Raw genomic sequence first — 17,815 nt, 5'->3', positions numbered from 1 at the left:
ATTCCTGCATCTTCATGATACGTACCTTCATATTCTCCCAGTCTTCCAGCTGTTTATTGTAGAGGTGTCGAATCTGACCAGTGGAATAGCTGAGCTTCTGCTCATGTTCTTTTAAAAGACCATCAACTGCCATCTGGGAGACATAAGGGAGCTCCTTCTCAAACAACTTCAATTGATCCTGAAATTCTTTTTAGAAAAGACAAGGTGTTTATGTGACACGTAAGCATTCATTGCAAGGAAAAAAAAAATTCAGGTGATCTGAATATACACGGCAAGGGTCAAAAAACTGGGAATTTTCTCTCACAGAGATTCTGTCCTTGCCATTCCTTTTTCTAGGTCCAATGCTTTGAGAAACATACACTTGCTAGAAGATGTGACCTTGTACAGGTCTTTCAACTTCGTCAAGTGCCCTTCTGCTACGCTTTTTGTAGCTGATGATATATAAAAGAGAATATTGGCCCAATTTCTGGTAAAATCAACTGGAGCTTTTCCACTGATTGTGATGGATTAAGAAAGCTACAGAATTCTTGATCACTGCAATTTTCAGCTTACATAACTGAAAAATTATATACACAAGAAATGAAAAGTCTTAACTGAATGAATTTACCTATAAGACAGGAATTGTAGTAATCATCTGTCTGACTTTGGTATGACAGTAGATTCTGTCTGAGTACTTCTGCACAACGTTCAAATGTCTCCGGCAGATCTTCAGGCATTGTGATTTGAGGCTTCTCTTTTTGATAGAACTCCTTCGGGAGGTAAAGATAAACCAGAAAATGTGCTGATGACACATTCAAACAAGTCACATCTAGGCATGTAATAGTAGCAGGGATACATAAGGCTATCAACCACCCTCTTATTTGAGACTAGTTTTGTTCCTCTGATTCTGAAATGCTTAGTTAATATTTATAAAGAAACTTGTGATTAAAAATATACTGTGTCAAATACTATTTAAAAATTAGATGCATTGGTGAAGAAAGGAAAATTTTTGGATGGCAATCCAAATATTGTAAAGAACTCAATTGTTTAGCTGACACAGGAGTACACTTATGAAAGCAAAAGTGACTGAAGAACACTGGGTTTTCTTACCTCAGCAAGGCAGAGCAAGCTGTTATTACCCATCCAGAGAATATTCATAGTAATCCCCTTAAAAGTACTGAAAACAAACAAAATTAAAAAAAAAAAAACAAACTTAAAAAGGCAATCACACAACGATCACATTGGCAATATTTACTCTTTTTCAAATATTTTGTTCAGGTTTATTTTAATACATTTTTCAGAGCATACACAAACACATATTCAGAATGCCTAAGAGCCTTCATGCCCAGTAGTACAGATTCTCTTCAGAAGAATCAAGGACTCTGAGCTATTGTAAATGCTTACTGGAGAACACTTCCACGTCATTATAACAAAAAAGCAATCTTAGCCAACTTCCTGTGCTGAAAACTTACCGTAACATCTTACTATGCATCTTAGATAAACCAAAAATATTTGAAGCTGTTTACTGGAAGTATTTTGAAACACAGTGTGGAACAAAATTCCCAAGCACTTGAACATCTTAGGCATTAATTTTAATAGTTTTGCATGGCACATATGAAATATCTCAATTCTATATAGTACGACTGCACATACCAAGAAAAAGTATAATTTTCTTAGAGAAGGAGAATGAAACCATTTAAAAATCACCTCCTAAACAGTTTCTTCCTTGTTTATTCATATAAATGTAATATTAAGCACAAGAATGTGGTGTATAAAATTATTTGATCTTCTTAGAGGTGAAAATAACTGTAAGACAGGATATTTTACATTTTCCAGCCTGTTTTTTGTAGTATACAAAATAAGCCTCAATGAGGCCACCCATTTCAGACATTAAACAGAATAAAATGGATTACTTTTATTATCCACCATTATTATGCTGCAAAAAGGAACTGTTCTGTAATCACTTTGACCCATAAATATCAAGGCTAAATACCTCAAAATTTAATGGTGAACTCTACAGTTCATGATCATAAATAAATAGATAGATAGATAGGATATTTTTGCAGAGTAACTTCTATTTCTGCAAATATACATGACTTACTCAGATTCTAGAGGCTTTTCTCCAAATATCTGGAAACTCTTGTCACTGAGAACTGGTCTGGTGTATTTGTGCATCCTAGGGAGGCAAAACATTAATCTGAAACTGTCCACAAGTATTTTCCTTCTTTGGCTGATTATTTGAGCTAGTCAGTCATATGATGGACATGAAACTGAAGAAAAATTTGAAAAAAGGTAACTCTAAAACTAGTATTACATGAAAATATTTTTTGATGGAAAAAGATTCTCAGCATTCTCTCCTAAATGGCTCTTCAAAACTTTTCTGTTGTTTTCACTATTACAGTAGCTCATTTCATCTGTCTATGGACTAAGCTGAAGACATACTGTTTAGACACCAGACCTGAAAATTAAGCCATATTGATTTAAGAGTGGGGTTAGTCTATATTTCAACAACTTCAAAATACAAAAAACCAGCAGATGAAGGAGAAAAAGAAGAATGTTTTTCCAGCCAGAATTTGAAAAAAAAAACCAAACAAACAAAACCAGAGCTGATCATGAGGACATAAACAGGGAAGAGATCCGAAGTGATAAGCATAGATGGAAAGAAGGCTAATATAAATAAGCACTAAGAATTTTTCAAAGAACAGGCAGTGGACAAAGTTTAGGTAAATTTCTGTATAGGAATATTGTAAGTGGAATTCCTCCTTTCACGGGTCTTACCTTCTTCTAGGCTTCTTTTTGTTAGAAGATGACTTCTTGGTGATCTGAGCTGCATAGCTGTAAGTAGCAGAATTCTGAGGACCTTCATCAGATATGGTTAAGTGAGAATTCTTCTTTGATGTGGGAAGAATTTCTTTACATTTAACAAGAAAAGATGAAGAACATTGTATAAATGCCAACTGACGTCTTTTTTATATGGTTATATAGTTTGTGTTCTCATTTCTATAATGTGTCCTTACAACATTAAGGGCACAACTATAGGAACAATAATTTCTGGCAGACAGAACTGAAGTAAACCAGCAGTGGCAATAGCAATAAAGGTTGTGCACTGGGGCATGAGTAATGGGAATGTCATAGAAAATATGTGGCAGATGGGAGGAGATTTAAAACAATATTAAGGTGGGAATAAGAAGGAGAATGAATGGGCTACATTCATAGCTTTTGCTGTGATAGAGACTTAGGAATGTGGAAGAGTGAGAGGGTATCTTTGGAAGTGGCTGGAGGAGTCAAGCTCTGGAGAAGAGAGATGGGGAAATGGGAACACTAGGTAGGGAGCAGTTCGGGTTACCTCTGCACTCACCTTTGAGTGAATGATAACACACTGTGAGAAGGATCCCCGATTCCCTACATATTTTCATGACTTCTAATTATTTTCTCCAACCCTTTTCCCTTTTGTTATCACAAATATGGGTACTCTTTATAAAATTATTATCTCATTCTGCAGCTTTCATTGGTCAGGAGCCAAAAATCATCTTATTATTGCAAAGTAAAGATATCAAAGAAAAAAGTTGGGATGCACAACTCTCTCACAGTTAGCATGTAAGCCATTGGCCTGGAACATGCTAGACATCCTCAGTGATATGCTAGGAACTACAATTTAGATTAATGTAACATGTGAAAAGAAATGCTGGCAAACCTTGTCCTAATGAATGCGAGTGATCTTTTCCCTCCTGATTTAGGCCTGGAGATTTTCTGGACGGTTGAATTCTGAAACAAAAAAAAAGAGCTAAGCAGTTATTGAATAACCTGCTATTTTTATTATATACTATATTATATAGAGAGCTATGTGTGTTCTCTTTCCTTACCCTGTCCTAAGTGCAGTTAAATTTCTGAGATAATATTTAACAGATAGGATTACTTTTACAACTGACAGTGTAAATATAACTACTTTCATGGGACTAACTAATTGTTTAACTGGAATTTTGGAATTTCTACAAGCAAAAGTGCATTAAAATATTTATTTGCAAATCACACACTTGTCATACTGTCCATTTCACACTTTGTATGTTCATTCAACTATGTAGCACATAATCACCTTTTAACTAAAATAAGGCTCTAGAAGACAAAAATTTAATACCTAAAATTTATCATAGCTCTATAAACTAGATGTCACTTATTACTTACAATGGGGTATTTTTGGCTATTAGAAATCTTGCTCTTAAAAAGAAAGCAGTCTCAGCTAGACTGATTTTTAAAGATAGATTGATCAGAAAGTAAGTAACAATTTTACCTATGAACAATATATTCAATAGTTTTGTAGATACAAAGGTAAACTACAAAACGTGAATTCAGGAAAACCTTGATATATTTCTAGAATACCAGTTTAAAAAATATTGTACTGAAGCCCTTTGTAGCATTGTCATGAGGTTCATGAAGAAAAGAGGTATACATAGTAAAGAAAATATAAATAAAGACAACGACAGAAAAATACCTTTAGGCAAACAAGTACTTACTCAAGTAAATTTTTTATAACACTTATTGATAAATCATCAAATGGAGACTCTCCCATTCTGCTTGGATTTAACAAGGGAAATTTGACAGGATCCAGCCCCATCACCATCACTTTGTTCTTGTCTCTGAGACATTCTGTTCGAAAAGCAACAGCAATTGGACCTTGTAACGTAACATCCGTTGCAAGAGGGGTAAAGTCCTCCTGAAATGGGAAGAAAAATGAAACCCTGTTGAGTGTAGCAGGCAATTAGAGAAAGCATTACATGTAGTTACTCATTACTAAAGCAGATCTTCCAAACATACGCTGTTTTGCTTCACAGGCTGAAAGGAAGGGGTTTGCAGTTCTAGTAGTAACGTTGTTACAACTCTGAGACACTTAAAAGTAGTTAAGAGTAGATTCTGATAATTATCATCAGGAATATTTAAGTATATACCCTTAAAACAATGATCCACTGTAGATTACAAAATAAAGACAAACTTCTCAGACAAGGAAGGAAGAAAAAAACAGAAACACTTGATAAAAAAATCTCTTCAGGACACACATGATTTTTTTTTTTAAAGAAACCCATGAAATACATATCTATGAATAGTACTACACCTTGAGAACAAATTCTTGTGAAGAACTGAGCAACTCATTGTGATGTTGTGCATCTTTAACATTTAGTAAACTCAGTGGTGATGGATTTACTCAGCCTTTTAAAAAAGCTGACCTAATGTTACAATGTCTTGGACAGCTTGGCATAATGTAGCATCTTTCTTCACTTGAAAATTGAAAGCACAGATTCTGAAAAACCTTTAACACATACACAGAAAAATTGACTCAATATTAAATAAAATATAAAGAATTTTAATGCTATCTTACATTATCATGTGGGCTCGTTGCTTTTACTAGCAAGCAGTCAAGATACTGGCTCCTATTTTTCAGTTCTTTCAACACTTCTTTGGCAAAATCATACAACTCTTCAGAAGTCAAAGCCTGAAAGATATGAAGATACAGATGGTATTTACTAAACTAGCTATTTCAGACTTTTCAAATATGCTGACTGTTGCATACAACATCCTTTGACTCTGTTCTGTCACCATTTTATTTACACATACATGGAAGCAATAAGATTGTAGAGAGGCTGAGGTTTTTGTTTGGCAAACAGGAAATCAGGTACAGGACCTCCCTGAGCAAAAATTCTGTGGCAAAGTACTCTTTCTGCCCACTACCCAAATGTCTATAAACATAAGTCTACCTCAAAAATATTAGTTTACACAGTATACACACATCCACAGTAAGTGAAATTAATACCAAGTCAAATTAAGTACCGTTTCATGCTGATTAGAACTTACTTCTTTATTTAGGATGAGCACAAGCATCTATCTTCTGATGGAGCTTCTCCAGGTGAGAGTTTAATGTCACTGCCTGCAAATTGGACTTTGCTACCTAAAGCAGAAGCAGATATTGGTGAGGTGAAATCCCATTCAAGGGATTTTCAGAGGCTCCGCTTTGAAACCATTAGACTTGCTAGTAAAAACACTCAATCCCTGGTACTCAGAGGAAAAGCTGAAAACAATAATTCACAAAAGCAACACTTCGCGTCCTTTACTGCGCCACACAAAAATGGTGATCTATTCACATGTACATACTCAACGTGCTGCAAGACCATAGGGTTCCTGCTGCAGCAATAGTAAAAACATAGTTTTAAGCTGATAATGACAGAAAATAGGTTTTGAATCAATATAAAAAGTTACTTAATGTTTGTCCACTCTGAATTCAGCCAAAAATCTCTTCAATGAAATAAAAGATAAATGATTACAATTAATTTAAACAAAGTTTTAATGTTTCTGTTTGTACCTCTGATCTGATTTGCACTCGTAGATTTGTCAAAAGTTGTCGGATCTTCTCCATAAAGACTCGATTCATAAAGAGATAATGGAACTTTGTTTCAGACTGGTTGATAAGTTCAGTAGCCTTTAAGAATGCCAGAAACAAGAGACAGAACTAATTAATTTTCACTTTTTAAAACTTAAATAATAGAACTCACCATTTCTACTTATTTTTTCCATCCTATAATTGCCACACAGAACAGTCTTACAGTCCTAATCTGAGAGCAGGCTGATTATAATTCACATCAAATATGCCAATGTAATATATTATTTGAAAGAATGAAACTCTACACACCTGCTCCAAGCATCTCGATTCCATTTTCTCCAGATCTGTCTTGATTAAACTTTCAAAAGAGTCAATACGCTTACTTTCTTGCTGAAGACACTTGCTGAAAGACTTTACCTCCTCAGGAGAAAAGTTACCTCCCTCCAAAAATAATCTGAAAGCAACATGCAAAGTAAAAGCAATTGGCTATGAGGCTTCCTTTTCTCAAAGATTGTTTTAGCTAAGCAGCCCTGAGACATAGATATCAACGCAAATGTGATGAAAACTGTATAATAATTGTAGCTTAAAAAAATAAACTTGTTTTTTTAAAATAGCGAACTAGATAAATAGCAAAATAAACTTTAATTTTACTGTTCTGCATATGCAACAAACACTGATGCCCAGAAATAGGTAGCTATTTATAAACAACGCTGCAATGAAATCTCTATACCTGCAAGCTTTGAGAAAATCCACATTTGAATCCCTTAATTTTCCTAAAGCTTCCTCCAAATAGTTCCGGTAGCTCCTCAGGGAAACCTGGATCACCTCCAGATGATTATGTAGCTCTGAGTGCACCTTTTTGCTGAAAGAAACTAACCTAACAGCAAGCAATAAACGACACGGAAAACATGTAGAAAGAGGAGCATACATTATGATTCAGAGTCTGCTGGCTGTAAAGACATGAACAAAATCTGAGAACTCAAGAGTGTTTTAAGTATTCTGAAAGCAACTCACTGAACTATGATTGCTTGGATGAACACTCGGAAGATATCAGTAGGCAGTTGATGCTATTGAAGAGTATCCTTCAAAACCAATTAGTCAATTGCTATTACTGTGCAGGTTCAGTAAAATGGATAAAATCTAAACAGATGAAATGTCTTTTCTACTTTAAGACTGCCAGCACTTTGAAAATATATGAAAATTGTAATCCATTCAGTACTGATTTTAATTTCTTCAGGGAGAGATAAAGGAAACAAAAATTCTTTACATTTTTCTAAAGTTTCACAAAGCAGTATTCATTGAAGAGTAATGACATATAAAATAGATTCAGAATGCAAACCAGGAACACCTCAGACAGCAATTAGGAGTATTTAACTATGGAAATTCACAGTCAGCAACACCTGTGGCACACTTACTTCTCAGTCATAGGAGCACTGAGGAAGACAGACTCCATGTCACGGATTTGTGAATGTAAGTTTTTGCTGAGGTTATTTTGCTGATCACAAAATTTCAGAAATTCAGCTCTCTCCTTTTCCAGACCTTCCACCACCCCTGCACAATGGCACTCTAGATGCTCTTTGTGAAGCAACAGTTCCACTGATAAGAAAAGAAATTTTACAGTATGGTCATTATTCTTTGTTTACTGTAGACTATCACAACCACCAGCCAACCTATTACCAGAAGCAGCAGTAAAATAAACGAGCTAGATCTCAGAGTGGCTAAAACATACAAATAAAATGTATCTGATTCTGTTTCTTTGACTTCTCTCCTGTGTTTGACATATATCCCTGGCAGCTCCTAATGCATTCAAATCACAAATGTCTTTTGGTTCCCCTAAGCCCTCTTTTTCCTTTATTTTTGGTCACTGCTGACATCTCCATTATCTCTCTGTTCTCAATCTTGTAACGAAAGTAGAGGTAAAGGATTTTTTTTAAATGGAAAATACACTTCTCTATTTTTGTGGAAAAAAAAAAAGAATTTTTTTTGATCTCCCTTCTGGAATGATAGTTGGATAAATCAAGAGCTAGCCAATCAACCTCAAGAAAACTGCCAGAAAAGGCACCTGTCCTCTTTGCAGGAAGAAGTAGAATTGAAAAATTATTTGCCTGTTCTCCCAAAAGAGAATTTTTTAGTTTATATGTTAAAGACCAACAGACCTGTCTTAAATTTTTTTTTTTTTACACCAGCAAAACTTGACACTTCTCATACAAAAAAAAGAGTTCTGATTACTGGCCAACCTATAGCTGCTCAGTGATATTTCATATAGCTAAATCCTTTTTCTCCTATATTCAGAAGCCAAGTCCTGGCATTTCTTCTCTCCCAACACTTGCTAATTCTTTTTCTGCAACACTTTTAAATTTCTTTTTTGTACATTGCAAACTCTTGTTCTGCAACACTTTTAAATTTCTTTTTTGTACATTGCAAACTCTTGTTAAATAATTTCAAGGAGAATGAGGACTCACAAATATTGACAGTAGAAATTAGAATGTTCTACATCTTTTACAATCAAGTAATTGATCAAGGCACTGCTGGCTATTTTCCAAATATAACATAGCACAAACCAGTATGAGCTATAGAAAAGAAACATATTTTCAAAAATATATGAGTAACATATTATATGAGGAATTAGAGACTCAACTGCTTCCTATTGTCCTCTACTGCTGTGTCAACTGACACTGAAACAGATTTTGGTCCACTTATGATGGTCTCTAAATGAAGACATGTAATGCTTATAGTAAAAAAGAGTCGGTACCAGCTCTAACATTGTAGATATTTGTCTTTGTATTCTCCAGCCTTTGTTGATGCAAGTGAAGACGCAGTTGAAGTTCTGAATTCAACTCCTCTTTCTTGGCAGCTACAAAGACATAGGAGTTGGACAAGGATTCTGCAAACCATTTCTCCAAGTGTTCAAAAAAGCAGAGGCGAATCCTATGATTGAAAAATAAATATTACAGTGAGGAATAGCAAGTAATAAATAAGAATTTATTAAATATATTAATGCTAAGAATTTAACTTCTGACTATAGGAAGGTATGGTTTCATTACCATTTGCACAATACTGGTAGAGTTTTTGAGCTCGCTGCGTCCTACTGAGTACCAAGCACTTTACCTTCATGGCTCTGCAGGGAATCTGGGCAAATTACTTGCCTTTCTGTAACAGGCTGTCTCACTAATTTTCTGTGAAATACGAATGTTCTCTAAGAGGTAAATGCTTGTGTGGTACTTTCAGAGCCATGGATGAAAAGCAATATAAATTTTTTCTCTTATCAATTTAAAAAGAGGAATAACATCAAAATAATTAGATAATTTTTGATCTTTAGTCTAATGTTTCTTCCAAACAGCTGAGATTTGTCTATTACCCAAAGGGAAAGAAAGAACATAAAGTGTTTTCTACTAACCGTTTCTTCAGTTCTACAAACATGGTTTCTTTGATAAGTACATGTTTCAGGTACCTAGGAAGTGATTCTTTTTTTTCATATTTTGTAAAATAAGTCTCTGGGATGTCAGTCTTTCCTGCCTCTTCAACTCCAAGAACTGTGTAAGAGTTTCCACTGGAAGTGGAAAAGGTCTCAATGGCTATTTCAGAGCTTTCTGCCTTGCTGCTGTTGAACATAGCCTAGAAAAAAAAATGGAAATCATTATCTGTTACCTCTAAAGGTATAAGCCTAGAATCAACAGTGCACAAGCTAAAGTAAGAATCCTAAGGATGTTAAGAATAATGTTCTCAATTTGGTCAACATTCATAGAGAGAACATGCTTGCAATTCTCAATAAGCAAAGTCATCAGTGTTTTAAAAGATTTTTGTTATGGTAATAAATTCATGTAACTAAAGACCTGAAAAACTAATACTTAGATACAAATACAGCTTAAATCATTCTCCATGGGTTAAGAATACTATGATGAAAGAAAGAAAAATATTAAAAAAAAATTCTATGCAAAAGGTTTTACAAGGGTAAAAGCAGTGCAAACGGAATGGTTGTAAACTGTTTTACACACTCCATTTGCCCATAAAAAGCCCTAATAGTCCTGAAATAAACGAAAACAATAAAGACTCCTGTGTGCTTTGGGTACAAACTAAATCTAATCTGCTTTAAGGAATTTAAACTTACCTCAGCAAAAAGACGACTTCTGATTCATCATTATTTTGTGCAAGACTTCCTGCACCTTCAAACTTATTCTCTTGTTCACTTACCTGTGTAAAGCTTGCCTCCTGTTCTGCATGCTCAGTTTCTTCACTTTCATGTGGAATACTCTCCTCATCTTCTTTTTCCTTTGTTTCTTCAGTTTTCTGTGCAAAGATCTCCTCATTCTCAGCTGTGTTTGTTTCTTCCTTCTTTTCCTCTCCTTCATTTTCTTGCACAATGCGCTCAGCTTGCTGCTCCACCAGACATTCAGCTTCTGAAGTCTTAACTAGTTCTTTCCATTAAAAGCAGAGTTTTACTGGCCACAATCCAAAGATATATAGATTGAAAAACAAGCAAGCAAAAATACCTGTTTGTACCATTGAGGTATTACCTTGATCTTGAAATGTGGAGTCTGTATTTCCTTGCAAGTTCTAAAAGCAAAACAGCAACAACAAAAAAAAACCAGTCAATTTAAAAGTAAGGATATGCTTGCTTATAAGAAATCCATATTCCTTCTCAAAATGTACCTATTTCAATAAGATACAATAGTCTTGAATGGATCACTTCTAAAGAAGGTTTAACGTTCAAATTGATTAATGTAATTTTGTTACCTTGCAGTTTTCTGTTTAAAAGGCAGGTGAATTTGCTGAAAGGCAGTTTGCAACAAGGACAGAGTTAAAAGCGTGGGACAGGGAAAGGTTTTGTGTTTCCCCCCTCTATTTCTACGAAAACCACTTCAGTCCTATGGCCAAAACAATGCTTTAGCTTATATAATAGGAATTTTAAAGCTAACGTAAATTTTCCCAAAAGTGAAAAATTCATATACCAGTAAGATTTAAAACCAGAAGAAGTTTGTTTTCTTTATACCTGTTTGAAGATTTCCTTTACATTAAAATATCGGCTGATGGATATACTATAAAAAATCAATTCCTGCAAAATAGCTTCTGGGTAAGCCATTACTTGATCCATTAGAACTTGGTTGCATGTCTCATACCTGTCAAATTTAAGGTCACTGTTTAAGAGACTCAAGTACATATACAAATAAAATGCAATATGACTACAATGTCTTTAAATTCAAATCTAACTTTTTGACCAATCTCATAAAAACTTTAGGCTAAACATTGTACTGTGTCTGTTTAGCCTGAATACAATCACATCCTGACTTGCTAATAGACGTTAGTTCATTACAAATATATAAATGCACAAAAGTTAAGAAATATTCACAATAAATTATTTCAGATCTTTAATTTTGGATGGGAAATCATTCAAGATCTGTGCTTACATAAGGGATTTTAGAAGTGAGAGGTCAAATTACTGTCTTTCATGTTAGTTCTGTATCGTGCTCAGCTGCGATTGAAGCTTTTCAGGTTTATTTTCATTTTACTTGGAAATGAAAACTAATGGTTCGAGCTGAGTCTTGATTCAAGAAAAATCAATGTTCACATCTGTTTTCATTTACATTTACATTTGTTTTGTCTCCTATACAAAGATAATTATGGGGAATTTATGTACATGTTCAAATGTTCAGATAGATTACATTCCATCTCTGCAACCTCCCACTGGATTTTCACTCCCCTAAAAAGGTATGTTACCTTTGGACTTTTTTTAAATTGTCCTAATGAATATAAGGAGCATGAACCAACGGCTCGAAACACAATTACAGTGTGAGATGTGTGCATGTGTGTGCATCTGCCTCTCAGGTCCACATCGCTCTTCAAATAATGCCTCCAGTCTAACAGACAGAAAAGACCTTCTGGATGTGAAAATACAACTGCTTCCTCTCTGGCTGTTTAATCCTCAAAACTTCTGCTAAGATCTTCAGCAGGGAGAGTGGCATGTGCCAATTCTGATGTGATTTTTAAAGACACAAATGCCTGATCATGAGAAACGTAAGAAAGACTACCAAAATACATACTTCGGCTACCTGAAAGTTATTAGTAACTTCTAGTCCTTGTGGCTTGGAAAGAGATCAAATCTGTCAGCACAGGTGATGGCACAGACATACTTTCTGATCCCGGCAATTCAAGAATCTGAACTACTACTTTTATCTTCTGAATAAATAATTATCCCATTGGCATGAATGACATGGTATACTATATAATAATACTGATCTGGCATATTTTTTAAATTACACCAGTTTTCCTTAGTCCTGCTTCTAAAATGTGGATATTATTTGCCTTAACCTTGCTCAATACAGAAATTATTTTATTTTACATTCTTACATGAAGTAGCAAGCAGTGTTTTTCCATACCTTCATACTACAGCGTAAACAAGATCTAAGTAGCATAACCAACATTCAAATATACTTTATTTTACGTTTGCCCTACAAAATTCATACCTAGCTCTAATGTCATCTAAAGAAGAAAGGGCATTCTCCAAATATTTCTTCAGCTTTTCTTCAGAGCTCGCTGTTCTCATTTTACCCAAAATTATATCCAGATTAGCTTCCATCATCTAAGGCCGCACAAAAAGAACACAGTAAAAATGATCTAGTAATTACTAAAATACTTCATAACTATTTAGGATTCAAATAATTTAATTATGCACATATATTCTACACCAAGAAGGGAAGCTACCTTACCAAAACCCATCTACTATGAAGATCTTTCATAGATAATGAACATCTCTGATATTGCCACCCCAAGTTGCATGTTATACCCATAATATGAGAACTTGACATACAAACAAGACTCTATACCTGCACAAGATCTTGTAAGTAATAGAAACTTGCAGCCACTTCATACATAAAACATAATCTTTATCACTATTGCCATATCAAGAATAAGATATGACTGTACATTAAGTGTGAATCAAGCAGTTAGCAAAAAGTGTACCTGACAGAATTAAACCACTCTGTAGAAATTCCAGTAGAAATGTCAAAGATTATGTTTTAAATTTTATATTTAAAATTTAATTTTTTAATTCCAGAGGGTTCTCTGCATTAAGAAGTCCTTTCTTTACATCATCCCACATGCTTGTTTTTATATTTATACCTGTATTGAGTTATCCTGTTTCCATCTGCATTCATCTAATTTCTTCTGAAGTTCACCTTCCTGCTGGGACAGTTTGAGTTGATGGACATCCCAGAGACCCATGGCCTCCTGAAAATAGCTGTAGAAGTCTCTACAATTCCATTCATTTTGTTTAGCCAGCTCCTCAAAGTCTCTCTAAAGAAATACATTTCAGTGAACCAGTTACTATTAAACTGTTTACTGGAAGGTGAAACGAATAAGGGAATTATGACATGACAAAAGGCTGTCTGGAAGTGCACTATCAGTATTCAACATGGTCTCTTCTATTCCGACAGGAAAAAATAGTCCAAGTAAACTGGATAAGAATGTGGACTTTTGTTCTAGAAGCTGACAATATCAAAACTTCTGTTTATTCTCCTGGTACTGTAAAGCACAGAATCACCAAGTTTTGCATACGCCCTGAAGTACCTGGCCATCTATCATCTTAGGAACAACTGCCCAGTGATTTTCATGTATGGAATCATAAAAGATAGGATTGAAAGAAATTTGGGATATCATTTAAATCTATTCCTCTGCCTCAAGGCAGGATGGGTTATACCTAATTCAGCCCTGACAACCTATTATAAATACAAACCAAGCAATTATGAACTCTTCTCCTTGAATCACACCAAACATTTTTATTCATGTGGCAGGTGTTCAGTTACACTATCGACCTCTTTCTAGCATGACATCAATAGCCTAAGACGTATATGGCATTTCAGGCAGTAGTGCAGGAAGAACAAAGTACTCCCAGAGAGTAATAAAAATAAATGTAATAAACATACATCCATATGCTCCAGTTCTTCTTCAAACTGACTTTTTAGTTTCTCAGTCCACTGAAGTAAGTCAGAATTCACAATTTCTTCAGCCTTTTCTTTTGGGCAAACATTCAGATTCAACAGGTTATTCTAAGTGAAAAGAATGCTAAGTTATTGACATGCATACAATATAACAAATATTGTGTGGCTTTTAGAGAGTATGGCTAAACTTAGTCTTTCTTCTTCTCTTGTGAATGGATAGAGGAAGATTCAACCCCCCTAGACCTCACATTCTGTTAGTAAACAGTACAATTCTATTTGGACACAAAGGGAAAAACGGAGGCAGAGAGGTGGAATTTCTTTCTCAAGATAAGACAGATTCAGCACATAGGCTGAGGGTTCTGACTCTGCGTCCTCCACCTAAATGTGGGGCAGTATTCCTTTCATTACTAGCATTTGTTACTGCTTTTATGCATTTCAAGTACAAATACCACAGGCTACTGTGAAACAAAATGGACAGGAAGTTTTCTAACAGAGTAAGACAGAGGTTAAAAAGTAATTTCACTTGTTAGCTCAATGTTTGATGGATCCTCAAAGCCATATTACTGTAACAACACATTGTATACTGTTACTAACAATCCTTCCAAGAATTTGCAAAGCTATGATACTAACCTTGCATAACTGCGCTTCTGCCAAACATTTTTGCTGGACCATCTCAAACTGGTTGCGTATTTTTGTCATACACTGCACATTGTGGGTATCTGAAGGATACAGAAGAACAGGCCATTGTAAAGATTTCCGTATTTCACAGTGCAGCGTGAAATGGAAACATGACAGAGGACCTGTGCTGAATCTCAGCGCAGGTAATATATCCCAATAGTGTCTTCACACTTGTACACTATCAACCAATAAAATAAGATGTTTTAATACAAATCTTTTTATCATTATGCTTAAAAGTAGTGATTTATTTACAATCGCTAGCAATTTCTTTGCTACTATACAGGCTACAAACATTAAGACAGGATGTGCTCTGGAGAAATAGAAGGTAGACACACAGAGGGAAGGCACACTACGGGATTCAGAGAAAGGAAGCATCTCAAATACTTCCCCTCTCATTCTCCAAGAGGTAAAAAGGAGTATTTTTGTATGGTTGAGAACTGATCTGCATTAAAATTAACGTTCTATTTTCCCCAGATTAATTCTAATCAAGTCAGCTCCTGCTAGATCTCACCATGCAAAAATGCTTGTGCTGGCAAAAGGGAGGTGATGCAAAAGACGGCTTATTTTGGTTGTATTGCTAGCTGAAAGGCAACTTAGAAGGTACATGGAAACATAGAACAAAGATTATAGCAAACGTATACTTTCAAAGCAACCATCTGACTCATTACTTTCTGGAAAAAAGAAAGAAGGAATTGCTTGAATTCCAGCCTGTTTTTATAATTTTCCAACTTACCTATACTTTCGTTTAAATTCACCAAAGATCTGTACCATTCATTTATCTCAGCTTTCGTGTGTGTTGGAGGCAACAAATCACTGTCAAAATAGGAAAAAAAAAGTCAGATATCTTCAAATATAATCCAGTCAGTTCTTAAGGGATAAAATTATGAATCAGAGTAGCCATAGTATTGTGCTTTAGTTTATTTACAGTCATATCAGCAATGAAAATAAAACAAGATGACTGCTGTTTTTCAAGGCCACTGTTTACTGACAAGGAACTAACTGTCCTCTATCTTGTTGCTACATACATTGTAAAAGAAAAACTGTAAATATTGTAATACACTGCACCCAAACCAGCTTCTTGTTGTCAGAATGGACATTCAAACATAGCAGTGTTAGACTCCTTTCTTAATTTATTATACAAATTAAACTCCCACACAGAAACAGTGCCTTGACAAGATCACCAATTTTTACTCTACTAATCATTAACTTTTACATCCTTGTCTTCTCCTTTCTACTATGTTTCAAATGTTAGTAAGATTTACTTTTGTGTTCCTGCATTTCTAGTCCTCGATCACCCCCTATTTAGTGTAACTGGGGCATTGAAAACTGAGAATGCATTTCTTTTCCATTAAAAAGAGCTTTACAAAAGAAGTTGAGGCCCTGCCTTACTGCTGCATTGTACAATCGCACACTGAAATGGAGAAGAGTGCATTTTGTAGTCAAGTCCCTCATTAACTCTACAAAGAATTCTATTTCCCTTTGTTCTTGTTCTCTCTTTTGTCATACCCAAGGTGCTGCAAAAACTCCAGTCTCCTTTCACTAAGTAAAATCTGATCCGTTATCATATTTTCCATTTCTGTTTTCACAGTTGGGGGATTCTGTATTTCTTCATTTGCCATAAATTCCCTGGAGGATGGAATAATAAATTGAAGTAAATATCTGTTTGGGAAAATGTTATGTTTGAAATACAAATACAAAATATGTTTTATATATACCAGGTAAAAAAAGAATGCTAAGTTCTTTTAGCTTTTTAGTTTTATAATGGACAAGTGATAAAATATTACTGTTTATAGAAAACACAGGAGAACACTAGTCACTTTGTGTTATTCATACTCCAAAATATAATTGTAACATTTCTGACCTGAAACTGTGAACTACATAGTTCTTTTTGATGAGCTTCCAGTCCTTGACTCTGTCTTGCCATTTCAACCGATATGATAATTCCCTCATCATCTCTGATTTCATTAGATTAAAGAACAGTTTGGCAATTGCCCTCTGATTAACCAACAGTTCTCTGTTAATTGCCTGCATATTAAAAAATAATAACAGGAATAAAAGCAGCATATAACATGAAAAAAAAAAAAGCCTGTTCTATGTAAAATGAGGGAAAAAGAATAAAATTATAAAGAATACCCTGCAAAATAGAAAACTCTCCTATATTGGAGTGATTGGTAAGTAGAAATAATTAATTTCAGTTGGGAAAAAAAGACATTTTGGGAATATTCAGGTTGCTATCATCTCGCAGGTAAAACAGACTCTCACTACGAAAGATTTACCATGGCCTCATAATGCATGAGCCTGTAAACATCAGGTGACAGGAAGAAGGAAATTTCCTCCAGTATCAGGGTATACTTCCTCAGTACATCTGTTATCTGTGCAATAAAAGAATAAAGAACAACAAAAAACCCAACTGTATAACTCAAATGTCAGTTTCCCAAGTTAAGCAATGATATGAACAAGACAATTTGTTTCCCATTAAAATAAATACAACTGGCTGATAGACAGATTGAGAAATTAATTTTAAAATACGTATCTTAAGTATCTTAAATACTGGGGTTTTTTTAATAATTCATAAAAATAGCAACTAAAACATTCCATTTTGTTACTGCTCAACTGATTTATCTTTAATATCTGTGACAATTGAGTTCTCACCTACGAACAGAACCCCTGGCAGACTTCTTTAACTCCTGTGGAAATAAGCTACTCTTTGCTCTGCATCCAGCATTAGGAGCAAATAATAATGTTATGCTTAATTAACAGCTATTAAGACCACAGCTCACTTTATCAGCTCGATTCCTTTCAACCTCTTTTAGGGATTCATCCATTTCCCTAATCCACTTCTTTCTGGTCAAGGCTT

At 34.8% G+C, this 17,815-nt stretch overlaps 1 protein-coding gene across 1 annotated transcript in view; it reads right to left on the bottom strand.

The window, feature by feature from the left end:
* The window catches only part of CCDC180 (coiled-coil domain containing 180), a 25,129-nt gene that overhangs the window by 4,567 nt on the left and 2,747 nt on the right, over nucleotides 1-17,815 (bottom strand). The window contains exons 6-30 of the mRNA XM_009708779.1: nucleotides 17,739-17,812; nucleotides 17,235-17,330; nucleotides 16,820-16,983; nucleotides 15,692-15,771; nucleotides 14,911-14,999; nucleotides 14,266-14,388; nucleotides 13,463-13,636; nucleotides 12,808-12,923; nucleotides 11,337-11,463; nucleotides 10,861-10,900; nucleotides 10,538-10,761; nucleotides 9,744-9,961; nucleotides 9,099-9,274; nucleotides 7,762-7,942; nucleotides 7,077-7,223; nucleotides 6,656-6,800; nucleotides 6,329-6,445; nucleotides 5,351-5,464; nucleotides 4,491-4,690; nucleotides 3,674-3,744; nucleotides 2,758-2,890; nucleotides 2,081-2,155; nucleotides 1,090-1,156; nucleotides 608-749; nucleotides 26-186 (exon numbers count right to left, since the gene is read on the bottom strand). Coding sequence (XP_009707081.1) covers nucleotides 26-186; nucleotides 608-749; nucleotides 1,090-1,156; nucleotides 2,081-2,155; nucleotides 2,758-2,890; nucleotides 3,674-3,744; nucleotides 4,491-4,690; nucleotides 5,351-5,464; nucleotides 6,329-6,445; nucleotides 6,656-6,800; nucleotides 7,077-7,223; nucleotides 7,762-7,942; nucleotides 9,099-9,274; nucleotides 9,744-9,961; nucleotides 10,538-10,761; nucleotides 10,861-10,900; nucleotides 11,337-11,463; nucleotides 12,808-12,923; nucleotides 13,463-13,636; nucleotides 14,266-14,388; nucleotides 14,911-14,999; nucleotides 15,692-15,771; nucleotides 16,820-16,983; nucleotides 17,235-17,330; nucleotides 17,739-17,812 — 3,254 coding nt within the window. The remainder of the gene's footprint in view (nucleotides 1-25; nucleotides 187-607; nucleotides 750-1,089; nucleotides 1,157-2,080; nucleotides 2,156-2,757; nucleotides 2,891-3,673; nucleotides 3,745-4,490; nucleotides 4,691-5,350; nucleotides 5,465-6,328; nucleotides 6,446-6,655; nucleotides 6,801-7,076; nucleotides 7,224-7,761; nucleotides 7,943-9,098; nucleotides 9,275-9,743; nucleotides 9,962-10,537; nucleotides 10,762-10,860; nucleotides 10,901-11,336; nucleotides 11,464-12,807; nucleotides 12,924-13,462; nucleotides 13,637-14,265; nucleotides 14,389-14,910; nucleotides 15,000-15,691; nucleotides 15,772-16,819; nucleotides 16,984-17,234; nucleotides 17,331-17,738; nucleotides 17,813-17,815) is intronic.

This window comes from Cariama cristata, unplaced genomic scaffold, assembly GCF_000690535.1.
Source record: "Cariama cristata isolate BGI_N322 unplaced genomic scaffold, ASM69053v1 scaffold40160, whole genome shotgun sequence".
NCBI lineage: Eukaryota > Metazoa > Chordata > Aves > Cariamiformes > Cariamidae > Cariama > Cariama cristata.
Note: the sequence above shows the minus strand (reverse complement) of the source record. Positions and strands in the feature narration are given on the sequence as shown.